This window comes from Polypterus senegalus, chromosome 15, assembly GCF_016835505.1.
Source record: "Polypterus senegalus isolate Bchr_013 chromosome 15, ASM1683550v1, whole genome shotgun sequence".
Taxonomy (NCBI): domain Eukaryota; kingdom Metazoa; phylum Chordata; class Cladistia; order Polypteriformes; family Polypteridae; genus Polypterus; species Polypterus senegalus.
This window is the reverse complement of record NC_053168.1, coordinates 119,437,613-119,453,336: the sequence shown is the minus strand read 5'-3', so window position 1 is coordinate 119,453,336 and position 15,724 is coordinate 119,437,613. Positions and strand designations below refer to the sequence as shown.

At 34.9% G+C, this 15,724-nt stretch overlaps 1 protein-coding gene across 1 annotated transcript in view; it reads right to left on the bottom strand.

Moving 5' to 3' along the window:
* The window catches only part of cdkal1 (CDK5 regulatory subunit associated protein 1-like 1), an 821,501-nt gene that overhangs the window by 624,631 nt on the left and 181,146 nt on the right, over positions 1–15,724 (bottom strand). Inside the window, exon 6 of the mRNA XM_039736195.1 lies at positions 5,172–5,220. Within this exon, the coding sequence (XP_039592129.1) occupies positions 5,172–5,220 (49 nt within the window). The remainder of the gene's footprint in view (positions 1–5,171; positions 5,221–15,724) is intronic.

Sequence of the window (15,724 nt, the reverse complement as noted above, 5' to 3'; positions counted from 1 at the left end):
AGCCTGCTATTGCCCCATGCAGATGCAGAGATCGCACTTCGGGGAGCTCTTTGGCTTGCTATCTAGTTGGGGGAGGTCCCAAGAGAGTTTACAAACCTCACATTTTCTTGAATGAGTGCTGCATTAATAGGAATGTTTCTTGAACGAGCATCACTGAACCACATAAAAGCTTTTCGACGTCTTTAAATGCAGCAGTTCACATACGTATGCAACCAGAGATTTTTCTACTTTTTTTGCTTTGTCTTTCAAGAAAGTTGACAGTGCCGATGCTGAAATTCCGAATTCACTGGCAACGTCTTTTTTCTAATTGCGCAATCGAGACCTGCAAAAAATTCGTTTTTCTTCTAATATGAACTGTTATTGTTTTTCCGTGTCTGCTGTTTTATAGTAATGTGACAATGAGTTAAATTCCAATGGATGTTTTTCAAATGTTGACAAGCAATAAGTAAAAAAGTACCACTGAAAACTGCAGAAAACAAAAAAGGCAAAAAAAAAAACCCAGTACGAGGAAAGTTCGAAGAAAGAAAAAACTTAGTGTTTCTGTTTAGGGATCGTTGTGCACAACTGAGTTGCGGCCACAGAACTAACTGCTCTGTGAATGATTCATTCAGGCATTTCAAGGTCTTTTGGGCACTGCGTTGTAATAAAAATATTTGCTGAATGTACTTCATAGTAACAAGATTTCTATAGACTCGTGTCATATGAAGAAGCTATCGGGACCATAAAAATACTTCATTGTAATGAAAATTTTGGTGTAAAGATATTCGTTATAATGGAATTTTACCTGTATCAGTAATTTCTAAGATTGCAAATAAAGAACTATTGGGCACACACCATCAAATTAAATAACACCAACTAACTGCAAAGACTGAATTCAAACAGAGAAATTCACTGAAATTTAAACAGGCAGATACATGAGGTCCAAGTTCAACAATTGAGTACCACTGCATCACTTTAATGCAGCTGCCTCTCTTTACTATTAAGTACACATTTTTAAAACTGAAAATTTTTTTGTAAAGGAATACAGAAAAGTACACATCATCAGTTTTTTTTTTCATCTTTGTCTCCACTGCCACTGTCAATTAAAGGTGCATACTGCTATGTAATTACCGATACACTGCAGCTCCTATGTAAGTGTCAACATCAATGACTAATCAAAATGTTCATACCAATTATAGTGTGCAGAATTAAATTAACGCTCTCTTGCATTTCTGTATTTATTTCAAAGTATTTCCATATATCTAATCATTATTTAAAAAGTTGTTAAACTGAATTATATCTTTCTGTGATTATACTTAAAAAATAGCTTCACTTGTTGCTTGCAGAGGCCTGTTAGGCATTTGGATCCACCAAACTTTTAGCTGTTCTAATTTATGGAGAGCACTTGGGCTCTGGGATTATGAAGCGTGTCATGCATTTTTCAGTTGGTACCAGGAAGGGTTCCCACAGAAACTGACTCCTGCACTTTATCTTCAAATTACTGTACACTCTGTTTAGCTAACCAAAAGTTGCTGCAGCTATAAAAGCAGTGGTTCAAAGTTCAGTAACAAGTAACAGTGTAGATGATTGTTTTAAATCAATACCAATACTGTCAATTTCAACCTAAAATGCAAATTATATATTTCTCCCTTAATGAAGATGCTACTACACATTTGAAATCTGGCATATGAGAATCAGAGCACTTCAGACACCTATACATTGGTGATACTTTCACTTTATTTGAATGCTAACTCACAGCTCCAGTGTACCACATTCTAAACTATCATGTTTGCAGTTTCTCCCCATTACTGTGTGGGTATCCTTTTGATAATTTTAAAGACATGAACTCTCTGATGGTAACTTTAAACTGGACATTGTGAGCAAGTGTGTCATGTGATCTACTTACAACTTTAGCTCTTATTTTGAACTAAGTGCTGCTGCTCAAAAACCAACTTTCCCACGGTGAACAAGAAGGTTAGATAATAAACACATCGATTGCCATAACATACTCTTCATTGTTTACAATGTAGAAAGTTTGTTTACGTTTACAATTGTAAATTTATCTTGTCTGTCTGAGACAGTCAGAGAAACAAATCATACTTTATTTGTTCCCAGGGAGAAATGTGACTTTTTACAGAAGCTCAATAAATAAAGGTTACATCATAAAAAATCTCCCAAATATACACTTGAATGACTAAAAGGAAAGAAAAATAAAAACAAAGAAAAGCTCATGACTTGGCTAAAGAAAAAAAACAGTAGTTAAAGTGAGACATATTTTATTAATTTGTTGGATTCAGTAGGCCTCCACTGAAGGGATGCTTCCAACACAGCACACACCAGGATTGATCAAATAAATAAATAAATAGCACTGGCCGCCACTTATTTATAGAATATGTAAAAGATGTCACTACCCACATAAAAGAAGCATAGACTCCTAAGACGAAAAGAGTCTGCTCTGCCCTTTCTTATATAGTTTCTCTGTGTTACGAGACCAGTCCAATTTATTATATGTGGACCTCTAAAGACTAGTAGCAGTACACCCTGAAGAGTGACCAGGCATAGAGTGTCTTTGATATGGCGAAGTTCAATAACCATTTCTTAGGTTTTGCTGATGATTTGTTGCATTAGTGAAGAATCATCACAGAATTTATTCAAGTGTCAAGACCTGGTATTATACATGTAGTCTGAGGTGTACAGACATTGACACTAAACAAAGGCAGAGAGGAGTGATTTTAAAATTTTATTAACTGCTACTAGACTACTCCCTCATAATTTCACAAAGCAGTGCTAGGAGCAGGATAAGACATTCTCAGACAGTGAGTGGAAATTCACTCTCCAAAGAATGCAATCCACCTTCGTCTGAAACAAGCAAAGATTAATATAGTTTAAAATTGTACTTAGAAATACACATTCAAGCAGGCACCAAACTCCCATTTTGTTTTTTGTTTTGGTTTAGTCTCCAGCTCTCACGCTATTTGTTTTTTTTTTGTGCTTGGTCATCACAGGAATGGATCTCACTCATTAGTCATGGCAGTTCATGGTATCGCTTTTGATTTATTTAACCTACTTTGTTCTCTAGTGCCTTGTTCTGTGTCCTACTATCAGATTCCCTTGGTGTCTCAGTAGATTTTCACCCACTTGTGGACCATGTCAGAGTTATGCCAGTTAGAATTCTTTTCCTCTCGCCACATTTGTTAATACTAATAAATAGCAATCGGACACAGCGAGTATGAAACTGCTACCAAGGATGCTTCTAATTCATTCCTTACATTATCTGTGTATGCAAAATATATGTAAGTGGAGGCATAGGATGGCTTATTTAAAAGTCTACATGAAAGGAATTCAGTTGTCTGATATGCTTGTTGAAATGAGGCAAATAAACAAATATTTTGGAGTATGATAGTAAAGTTTATACTTGCAAATACATACATATTCTAGTATGTGTTGCATACCATGTATTTTGTGTGTGTAACATGTAAATAAGAATTACACATGACAATAAACTTCACTTGACTTGATAGATGTTGTATATTTCAGGTGAATAGCAGCTTGATACACAAGGTGTATACATAGTCTAAGGTGTTGAAATTTAAAGTTCAGCAGAAATGATAAAAAATCATAAGCAGTGATTTGTAATAAAAGTCACTTAATTATAAATCCTTCTCTGACAAAAGTGCTCAAGGTGGGTGAAAAGGGGCCCTTTAGGATATTTCTTCAAGAAAAAGAACTCAATTAATTAGTTTGTTAAAGTGTTTGGTCTAGTTAACAGACTGGAAGAAAAATTAAGCATCTATATAAAAAGATTCTGGTATCAGTGATGAACTTCCCCTTGCTCCCTGGAATACCGTCCATGTATGCATGAAAAAAAAAATTTACACATTTCACGACTGTCACATTAGGCAAAATGTTATCACAAAATCAGATTGAGCTAATGTGCACATTTTTGGTAATTTTGGTTACTGATACCCCATTATTCCATTCTGAGGTGTGCTGATAAACAGGGTTTTATCTTTTTTCTGAATGTAAATATACTATAAAAATGATCAATTAAAAAGCAACCATGCTGAATAAACATGGCAAAATGTTTTACTGGAACATCAGTATTGCCTTTATAATTATTCTTGTTTCACATCTCAATCTTCAGCTGGGCCTGATCTAAGCTGGTCCAATATACAGATCAGGGTCCTGGAGGTCCGCACTGGCTGCACATTTTCTTTTCAAGAAAGTTCTTAATTATTGCTGTTAATGCAACATGCTTTTTAGAATAAAAATTGATCTTAATACAATTTATTATCCTAAACAGTTAACTCTAAACAATTTCTTTAACATTTACAATTTTTCATTGCCTATTATTGTCTTAACTAACTGCTAGCTAAGCATGAAATGCATATAAAGAAACCAATACTTAACCAGCTTGTCTGGTCTTCATAAAGTAAGAGCTCATTAAACATTTGGAAAGAAATATGTCAGAAAAGGAGTGGGAGAATTCAAGTCTCTAAGCCCCCAAAACACTAAATGATACACTCAGAAAAGCAAAATCTAAAGATAAGGTAGAATGAGAGTAGTTTCACTAGAAGCAGGAATCTATGACAATTATACCAGTTAAATATAGTATATAGTTCATAGTGAATACTATGTGAAGTAATACTACCAATGTGAAATAAATGAAAACAAAGAATCATTTTTTTTACATAAAGTGTTGTGGGAATTTGGAATAAATTATCTAATTAGGTAGCTGAAGTTGACATCTGCACAGCCTTTGAGAACAAGCTTGATGATATACCGAGACAACTTAGTTATTACGTAACCTAATGGATTTAGCAGATATAACATTTTCTTCTTGTCTGCAAAATATGTATCTTTTGTTCAAATCTGTTTTAAATTCTCAAACAACTGGGTGCAAGCTTATTACAAGACATCCTGTCAACAAAAGGGCAAGCTAGAGTCACCGACCAATCTAACCTAAGCAAAAGTCTTTGGGATCTCAGAGGAAACACAGAGTCCCAGAAGAAATATTAACACAGGTAAAAAGAGAATGGAGACAGTGTCTGGGCAGGGATCTGAACTCAGGATTCTAAAGCTGTGAGACAGCTGTGCTAATCACTGTATCACCATGCATGTTTTTACTGGTAAGGTACATAATACAGTAATAATTTCAATTAACTGCAAAGAAATGTTCCTTCAAACTGTACCTTTAATGGTTTCTTCAACTACTTCAACAACACGGTCTATCTGCTGAACCTGCAATAGAACATACATTTACAGATTATAATGGTGATAAAACACTTCATTAGTAGTAGCATAAAAACACAAAATTGATTTAGCTGGGGACTAACCAGTGAGTGGCACATGGATAATGGCTGATGAAGGCTCTCTGAGTTTCTCTTTTTTAATGACATTTTACCATTAAAGCACATACCTTGTGTGATCCACTTTATTAAGGAGAATGCATCAGCTAATTCTTAAGTTAAAATTCCTTCTCTTGTACATGTTACTCATATACCAATTACCTTAAGACCACTAGAACTACAAAAAACCATGTTGAAGAAAAAAAAAAAGTAAGACTACATTATTAGCAGGAAAGTCTTATCAAATGACTATCAGACTGATCTGGGGCTGGAGACAAGGCAGTTAACTTCTTCATGCAGCTACACACTCTATTGGTACAATAGGTCTTTTGTAAGAAGGCTGTTGTCACTAGTTAAAAACAGCATGAAATCAACATATTCAGTACGAGTGTAACTGCACAGAATGTGCACAGAATAAGAAAGAAAACACTTAATTATTCCATATCTCAAGTGACAGAAATTTATAGACTTCAACTTGTGGGTGGGAATATTACATACTGTAAAAAGTCAGGGTAACCTCAAAAACAACAAAGCTACACAGTGCCACAAGCACACATGTGCTGCCAAACAGCATTCATTATTATTGTAAGATTCGTGCCGTGGAGAAGTGTTCTCCCCTAGAATCTGGCATACAGGGTGAGCTACCTGCCCTCAACGAGTGGCATACCCTCAAAGTCTAATGTTCATACACAGGCAGTGAGGTTTTACAACTCTAGTGCCTGGAAAAAATTACTGAAATGGAAGTAAACTGTAGACAGGGATTAAAAAACACAGAGGGTATACAGTAGGTCCTCAGTGGAGGAAAAAGATCAGCCTTCTGCACAAGAGAGGTAAAATCCCTATATATTAAGGCTTCAAGTGTAGCAGACATTTGATATCAACTTAGTTCCATGTTTTTCATTTTGCAAAGTATTAAAAGCCTTTTTCAAACTGTTTGTAATCTGTAAGTATTTGTATTTGCATTTCATATTTATACTGTGACACAGTACTATGATCTATTTTTCCCAAACATGAATGAAGGCAGCCCAGATTATTCACAAAACATAAAAAAATAAGGAAGTGAAGGAAACACATATTGTATAAATGTTACTGTAAAAAAGTGAGTGAATGAATATCATAAGTATTGCTCTGATACATACGGGTGTGTGAATTAGAGTAGCAATTGTCCAGTTATCCAGAAATGTACCTTTAGTTTCAATTTTTTTACTGAAGGACAGCAGTAAAAATAAATAAATAAATCCTCTAAAGAAAAAAAAAACAGTCAGCCAAAATGCCACAAGTCAGCACTGCAACTTGGATTCTTCTTAGATAGTAAAATATGAAAACTTTTAGGAAAGAAAGAATCAACCAACCACCAGTTAAGAATGGGAACATACTCATTTTTAAAGATTTCGTCTCTGCTGCTTAATTTTACTGCTGATGTTATCAGAGATGGTGGAGTGATTGGGGCTATATAAGCTGCATGGTGATGCTATAGTTATCACAGATGCCTGATATCTCCTCAGCAGTTTTAGGCTTGGATCCCACACCCAGATGTTATCTGCACATTTCCCCATCTCTTCTTTTGCTTTTCTTCAGATACACTGATTTTTTTTTTCCCCTCCCACATCCCAAAGATATCTTTCTCATGTCTGTGGCATTTATTAACTGGGTTGGAATGAGTTAATGCACACTGCAGATGACTGATGCCAAATGCAAGGTTATTTCTTTCAATGCACTCAGTGGTAGGAGTTGTTCCACTAGATCAGCCGCTAGTCTAAACTGGCCAGTATTCACTGCAGAAGACTCTATTGACAACTGATAAATTGTCCAATCACAAAATATGTTTTCATCTTCTGCTTTTCTAGGATTTATGGTAATTTAGTTGTAGTGCTCTTTTACTCAAGGAATTAAAGCAGTTAAGCTTGTACACTTTTTTTTTTTTTTTGCTGACAACTTCCAGCTAAAAGAGAGCAGCAAGGCAGACTTTACCAGGGATAGACAAAATAGAATATTAGCCTTTACATTAAAGAAAGTAGAGTAAAAAACTGAGGAAGCGGAATTGGAGGAGTCATCAAGTGCAGTTATGCAAATGGAATGAAAAGATACTATAATGAATTCAGATCTTTATATTTTGTCTTTGAATTAAAATGGACACTGCTTGCTGGAGTTTGGATGGTGAGCGAAACTGTTGTGTTAAGTACAACAGTTCACATTTTAAGTTAGAAAAAGAAGAGATGAAGAATTTGAAATTGCTGATTAGTAAACAGAAGGCATGTTAGCTTAACAGCAAAATGTATCTATTTTACTTGTAAACTTGTTAAGCATGTTAGCTTAGATCTTCTTGATAAACAGATAGATAAATAGATCTGTGGCTTTTAAAAGATTTGTAGTGTATATTACTTGTATGTGTATGTCACACAGTATATGTTTTGGTACAAGTACTATATAATTAAAATGGTAATTCATATTTAAAATTACCCCTGAAGAATTAGGAATGTCTAGCTGGTACATTGGAAAAAAGCAAACAAAAAAAAAAACCTATATAAATATAGTAAAGTGTATTTTAACAACAAAAAATGATGCAGTGCAGTTAATGGTTAAATGTGATTCAAATCTATAAGCACATCTATATCTACCCTTAATCAGTGTTTAACTACCAATATCAATTAATTAAATGAACGTGTGAGAATATACAATATTTTTTAGTAAATGGTTAAAACTACTTTTTTTTTTAAATTAAGCTTGTTTCATATGAATAAATTACAAAAGAAATTAAATATGACACCCTATAATTATGAGAAGCATTATTTTCTTTAAAGCCATATGAATTATGAGTAAATATTTTCTGTACATACTTTATTAGTTAAAAAGTTTGTATTTAAAGGGAATTTCATTTATTTTAGCATTTTTATGGCCACTGAACAATATGCCTACAGAATTTAATTGTATTAATAGAAGATGAACAGGCAATGAATGTGGTCTACAATTTAATTGTAAAAAATACCAAAGTTAACAATTTAATATAGAAAAATAAGGCTTCTCCGCATCTGACTAAGCAGGAGTTAAGTGTAAAAGTCCTTTAAAGAGATAAAGGAAAAAAATGGAATCTGCATCAGAATCAGCTGATTCAGCATCATCATATTGGTGATCGATATCATCCCTAAAAAATCTGATTGGAGCATCCCTGCTGCCAAAACTGAATTATTTGGGCTAAATTAAGGAAGAATTGATAAAGTGACTATGGAACCTTTTAAAATCAACAACACTCCATATCATTTTGTTTTATAGCACTTAATATTTTCTATATGCCTGTTTATTTAATTATTAAGACCTATATATTTATAGTATTGAAGCACTAAACAGAAAACATCTCAGAAATTAACAAAAATGTCTTCTGCTTGGATTTCGTCTACAGACTGTGTGGTTTCCAGCACAACTCTTCAGCCTTAGGGCTTTAATGTCTGCATAAATCATCTTTCAAAAGTGTGGACAAACGGCCTGGGAGACAAAAACGGGAGTGTAATGCTGTCTGACTCATTATCTCCTGAACTGAACAATGCATTCACTAATGAAGAAAGGTGTTTGGAAATTCTTACAGTAGCTCAGTACTCATGCCATAATGTGAAGAAACATGATCTCATTTTGTGTCTTTTCTCTGTAGAGCTAAGATAGGTTTTCTTTGTCTCAGACCATTAGAGATGAAGCTCTGGTGTAAAAACATACTGGAATGAAGACTGACATGATTAACTTTGTGTATAATGCCATCCGTATTCTTAATACTGTAAGAATAGTGATGTAACAATCATTAGCATAATTAACACAATTGAAAATTAATTTACTAACTTTTCAATTCTAAGGCACAAACACTGACATCTGCAAACCTTCAATTTTTCCAAAAAGTAGCTGTGAGGGAGAGTCTTGGCACACTTTCCCAGCAGTGGGTGGTAATGAAATTCAAATCTACAGAGGTAATAGGCAAGCAGGGTGAGTGAGAGGAGAAGACAGCAGGAAGCCACCAAGCTGCAACGCACAGCGATGTTTCAAGCTCAAGGTGCGTCTACACTGCATTAAGCCAAGACAGTAGATGCTGTGCTCTTTCCGTGGATCATTTATGTCTGGAGAAGCATTGGGATCTCCTCACTCTGGGATTTCTATCAAAGCTGCCAGTGTGGCTTATGAAATGCAATTAGAGAGCGCCTGAGGGCAGCAGATACTCTTGTGGTAGATTTTGGGGCTGCAAACTGATGCTTTATTTCTGCTTTACTGTACTACTTATTATTATTATTATTATTATGAAAATAAAAACACATGGCACAAAGCTAATATACATCAGTTTCATAAGCAATAAATATTAGAAAAAAGAAAATTAAAAAAGTAGAGAGAAATTCAACTATTTAAGTGTCTAAAACATTGCCAAAAAGTTTACAGTACACCTAAAGATAACCACAGAACGCACTACAAAATATAATTACAAACATACCACATAGAGACAATATTGTACTGCTAACTTTAAAATACATTATAAAAATAATTATTCACTGCAATGTTAATAGTAATCTAACTGCTTTCATATGTTGTGCACTATATTTCATCATTCCTATTGCATGCTCTTAAATGAAAAGAATACTTCATCCAAGATAAAGCAGAAAGATTAAATATACCAATTAATGTTTTGACAGATCTTTTAATCTTTAGCACTTTCATCTAAATTGGGAATCATGTACACAAGAATTCCAATACTGAAGAAATTACAGGGAAATGAATTTAAGACTGAAGCTGGGAGATACTTCATTGACAGGTTCTTTGGACAAACTAAAGAGTCATGCTGTTGAAGCAGAAACTTTGGCGACCTTTGCAAAGTATCTGTAGTTTGGCTAAAGAAACTAGCTTGATGGACTGAATTGTCTCCCCTTGTTTCTCAAATTTATCCTGTTCGTCTGAAAGGCAGGAATACTTAACCGCAACATCATTGAGAATTATCAATATGCAATCCAAGAAAGGTTAGAAGACACTTGAGATTAAGAATGATAGGTATTGGCAGAATAAAAAGAAGCCATGCCCTGTATGTGAGTGGAAGTTGAAGACACGATGAAGAATGAGTTTTGGGCTGTCTCGTGAAGGTGGATGAGGTGCTACCCAGGCTGTTCTCAGTAAATTTCTGGAAATGTTGACCTTGACTGAGGATATCTCTGAGAAGTAGAACAAGTGCTTTGAGGAAATCATAATCCCAATGGATATGCCCTCCTCAGAGGAGACAGTGATAGATAAAATAGATAGATTTCCCTTCACTGCTGACGTTGGTGCAGTGATTAATAAATGGGAATGCTGTGCTAGTATTATAAGATGTAGGTGAAAATCAAGAAAGTGCTGGATAATTTGGAAGTGTTTTGGCTAGCATGGCTTGTCAGTGTTGGTGGAAGGTGAGGTCAGTGCCTCAAAACTGGAAGAATGAAGTGCTGGTATCTTACAGTAGGTGCTACAACAGTATGGAGTTCTACAGGCAATGCTCATTGTCATTTGGACCATGCATCTGCAGAGGAAGATTTTGTTGATAACCTTGGTATTACATTGAGACCATTCAATGCTGGTGACTGACTCTTGCTAAGGGTGTGTCTTGTGTACTATTCATGCTTATGAACAAGACCTTTAAGACTTTGAGGATATCCAGTCTGACGACATAAGGATTGCATCTCTACAGATGTTGTTCTCTTGGCCCCATCAGACTTTAACCTCTGGCACAACCAAGGCGGATGCTGGTGAAAATTAGCACCTAAAAAAAGATTATCTCCGTCTAGGGTTTGTTCCTATCATTAGGATAATGACCCTACAAGAGTAAAGCTGATAAAGCTGTTTGGCAGAAGGACAAATGGACAAAGGGTAACATAAAAACAGATTTTAGCATAATATATTATTTACCCTAAAAAGTAAACATACCTTTCCAAATATTTAAAATAATTTAAGCAAATGAAATAATTGTGATTATAAAATTACAATAAAGTTACATTTTAATGGATGAAGCTTAAACACAAAATATTTCCTTTAATTTCCGAAGCCTCTACTATCCATTACATTTACATTTGCAGTTCCCTTATTCTGAATGTTCAGCTCAACTTGGTTTGTACTTTTTCCTGCTACACAAAATGCCTGTGCTTCTCACAAATCTACAGGACTGCTGGGATCATACAGGCTCATGCTGTGGCTTAGAGTTTTAACTCCAGCTTCGGCAAAATGATCATTACCGAGAGGCCTCATCTGCCCTTTTTTTGGAACAGTTCCTGTTGAAGATGAGATAAAGCTCAGCAGCAACTGTATCTGGCAACTCAGACACAGCAAGGGAAGAAATCCTCATTAGGCTCTGCTGCTCTGGGCTATGATAACACAGACTGAGACGACACGCTCATGAGTTATATTGATTTTCCTCTGGGAATTGCTACTGTATTTTAAAGGACACCAGTTGGTGTCAATGCAAGAAGAGACCTTTCAAATTTAACAGTCTTCTATGTTAAATTGTTTGGCATTTAATGTCAGCTATTCAATTAGCATTATAGTTTCCTAAGCAAAATGAAATAAAAATAGTTCATTAAAAATACTTTCAGATAAAGAGCAGTGAAGCAGAAACCTCTTACAAGCTGAGTATTTTCAAGGCTGTTAATACTGTGAAATTGAGTGACAATAACAGGCACTCATATTCAAAGATAAGAACTATGTACACCGATATATCATATGCTGCATTGAGATCTCCAGTCAACAGTCCTGCTACAGCTCTTTGTCTAGACTAAATAAGTAATTTTTGCTTTGCAATTTTTTCATCAAAAGTCACAATAACAAAATATGTACAGTTATACAATTTTGGTAGTTTCAAAAGGGTAAAGCTAGCAAATTAAGTAATTAAGTGACACACAGAGGGGTTCACATACAAATTAACTCAAAACCTTTAAAACTACACAGTTTAGACAGTAGGCTTTGGAAGGTAACTACAAGATTGCATGGTCAAATACCACTGCGGATTCACAGTGTAATCCTGAACAAGCCACATACCCTATAGCAGATGCCAGTGCCAATTGATGTAATGTACCAAATTGTTCTGTGATGTATGCATAGGATGGGTTTATTTACTAAAAACAGTAACTATACAGAATGTTCAGAAACCTGGGGAACATTTCTACACTGCGACCATTTTTAATCAGATTTGCCAAAGTTTACTATAAATTTAGTTTAAAAATATGGAAAACTGCAATAACCACCATTTCATATTTACAAACCTTATTTTAAAAAGTGACATGCAATAGGGTGACACACTGCTAATATGTATTAAAAAAAATAAAAAAGCCATCACTGACTTAACAACACAGAAGCCTTTTCTCCTTTCCCCTCTCAGCACATTATGTCGATACAACTGTAGATCTGAAAACTAAACAAATTCTGACCAAAAAGATATACCACTGAGATTGGATTTCAATAGTGTCTAAGCATGCATGAGAACTGACCAATAATCAGCCATAGTAAATACTTATTTACTGAAAGCTCCAGAGTATTCATTGCCAAAGGCAAATGAATATTGATTCCAGAGACTAAAACCATGGAATTCTACACTATTATGGGCCAAATAATATATAAGAGACAGAGGGCTAGAAATGTAAAATACACAACTCTCTAAAGCAAACAGCAATATTGACAGCATGAGGCCTAAAATAAGCAGTAATGATTAAGTGGCAATGTGGCCTTGTGGCTATGGTTTTTAATTGCACACTATGTGGTTGCCAGTTCAATCCTGACAGCTGACTTGGTGTGTTTATCTCAGTGAGTCACACAACCCACGAATATAAACAACACAAGAAATATATCTTATGATTTTTAAAACTGTTTTTAACAAAAAGGCTAAATAAGTGTAAATTTTTATCAGTCCTTGTTCTTTATTTCCAGAAGAGACATGAAGGTACATTGAGAAGATACTGTACAGAGAAGAATTAGAAGAAATAAACAAAATGGCTGCAAGTTATTTTACCAAAGTAAATGACTGCAATTCTGTTAACATATGTCATTTAATTTCAATGGGTCTGAGTAGATGCTTATTTTACAATGGTTTAGGATAAAATCATCACTCAGCAACTAATTAGAAAGTATTATCTAAAGCAGGGGTTCTCAAATTCGGTCCTGGGGGACCCCTGTGGCTGCAGGTTTTTGTTCCAACCAGCCTCTGTTTTTAATTGGACTCCTGAACTAATTAAGTGAACTGTTGTTTCCCAAATTCTGTGTTTTGGGAACAATATACAAATTAGAAAACTGCGTTTGGTTAAAAAAAAAAAAAAAAAAAGTATTAAAATGTACTAAGCAGTTATGTATTTTTTTCTTTTTAACAGTATTTTCAATTTGATTGTCATTCTACATTTCTAGGTGCTCTAATTGTTTAATTAATCCATTATGTACTACTTTGTGGGGCTGACTCTAAAGTAGTTGCAGCCTTTCACAATTGAGTGTTGTTTGCTTGGGTTTCTGCTCTGCCTGTTTTTAATTGTCATTATCAAGATTCAATGAAGGGAGCAAACTGCACAGAGAAAGGGTGAAATATAATAAAAAGAGAGTTAAGCATTTCTTATAAATGTAAAAATCATGCTGCTGTGCTTTTCTGAATGTAGAATAAAAGATAAATAATACCAGCTAATTAAACGAGATCAGTGCTATCAGGTGTTGTCACTGATTAGGAATCTGGTTGGAACAAAAATCTGCAGCCACGAGGGTCCCCCAGGACTGAGTTTGAGAACCCCTGATCTAAAGCGGTAACACTAATCCATACACAAAAGGCAACTTTGTCTGTCCATCTAAAACATGAGATCTCTTCTAAGTGCCTGAGGGCATATGTAAGTTACAAAAACATAAAAATGAAGAACTCATTTAACCTCAGTGAAACACAATGAATTAACTAACTAAAATGTTATGTGATGGCTTTGTCCATTTTACAGCTAAGTTTGGCCGTTAGCCATATTTATGTTTTACTAGTGCTAGAATTACAAGGTGTGGAGTAGGTGCCAACCAAAAAAAAGTGCCAGACCACCTAAAAAAGGCAACTTCAATGTGGCACGCAGAGTCAAAATACTGTGCAAAAACAGAAGCATTGTAATGCAGGAAAATTATTATGTAAGCATCACTGGAGTGGCAAGAAGAAACATTTTGAAGATTTTACTTCCAGAAATTGTTACAATGAACTCTGTCCAACCCACATTCAGGTATTTCAAAGTAATGGTTGTTCAGTTCTAGTGAACATAATTCTTATTATTCAAATGACAAATGTCTTTATTAAATTATTTTGGTATTCTTCAAAGATAGCTGAGCAACATTCAAAAAGTTGTATTTTATTAATTAAAACCCTTGCCTAATGTCACTTTAGGAGCTCAAAAAAGAAAGTATGAAATAATAAAAACAGCTCAGAGACAGCAGCATTGTAATTCAATATACATTATACAACGTAAACACTCCAGTTCTAAATTATTAAACAGTCACACTACAAACTTCAAATGCTTTCAAATGGAAAGGTTGAGTATTAAGATATGAAGTTATATTGTGCACATCTGCAGTTCAAAACTAGCATACCACAATGACACACTGAAAGGAACAATGTGTAGAGAGTGTTGTATACTGGGTAAGGCAGATCTCTTTAAACTATAGCCATTTAACATGCCTGTATTGCAAGGGTAAATAATATTGTAAATCTGATGCTGTAAGGTACTTTCAATAAAGATGTCGACCAAATAAATAAATAGTTTGGGGCGAAAAGCTTTATCAGAGCTGCTCAAGATCAAGCCTTGAACACCCGGAGAAGTACCTCACCAGCAGTATATCACAAGCACAGCAGTAACCAGCACATGCTGCTTGTGTGGTAAAACTGAAGAGACCATGAGCCACATAGCATCCAATTGCCATGTACTGTACCCAAAGCAATATCTTGAATGTCAAAACAAGGTCAGTATGTACCTGCACTGGGCACTATGCCAACAGCCAAATTTCACACAGTGGACAATTGGTATGAGCATACCCCAGAGACTGTGTCATCATATGGGAAAAGCTCATTCCCACAGACCATACCATCAAGGCCAATAGGCTGGACATCGTGTTCCACAGCAACAGCAAGTTGAAAATCTTCTTTGATGCAACAATCCCGGATGAAAGCCCCTTGGTAATTTTCAAATTTTATGATTATACAACATTCAATCAGAGAGGTTTTTTTTTTATAATTATACTGATCAACAGAAAAAGACTCTTTAATAGCAAAGTGGAAACAGATCTCTGAAATGTGGTGTAAAGTGTATTTGAAATATAGAACAAAATGGTGAGTCTATGTGGACAAGTTCCTATTAGTTCTAAGAATATAGACACTGCAAATTTTGTCTATTCGTCTTTGCAAAACTGCTGAAACTCTT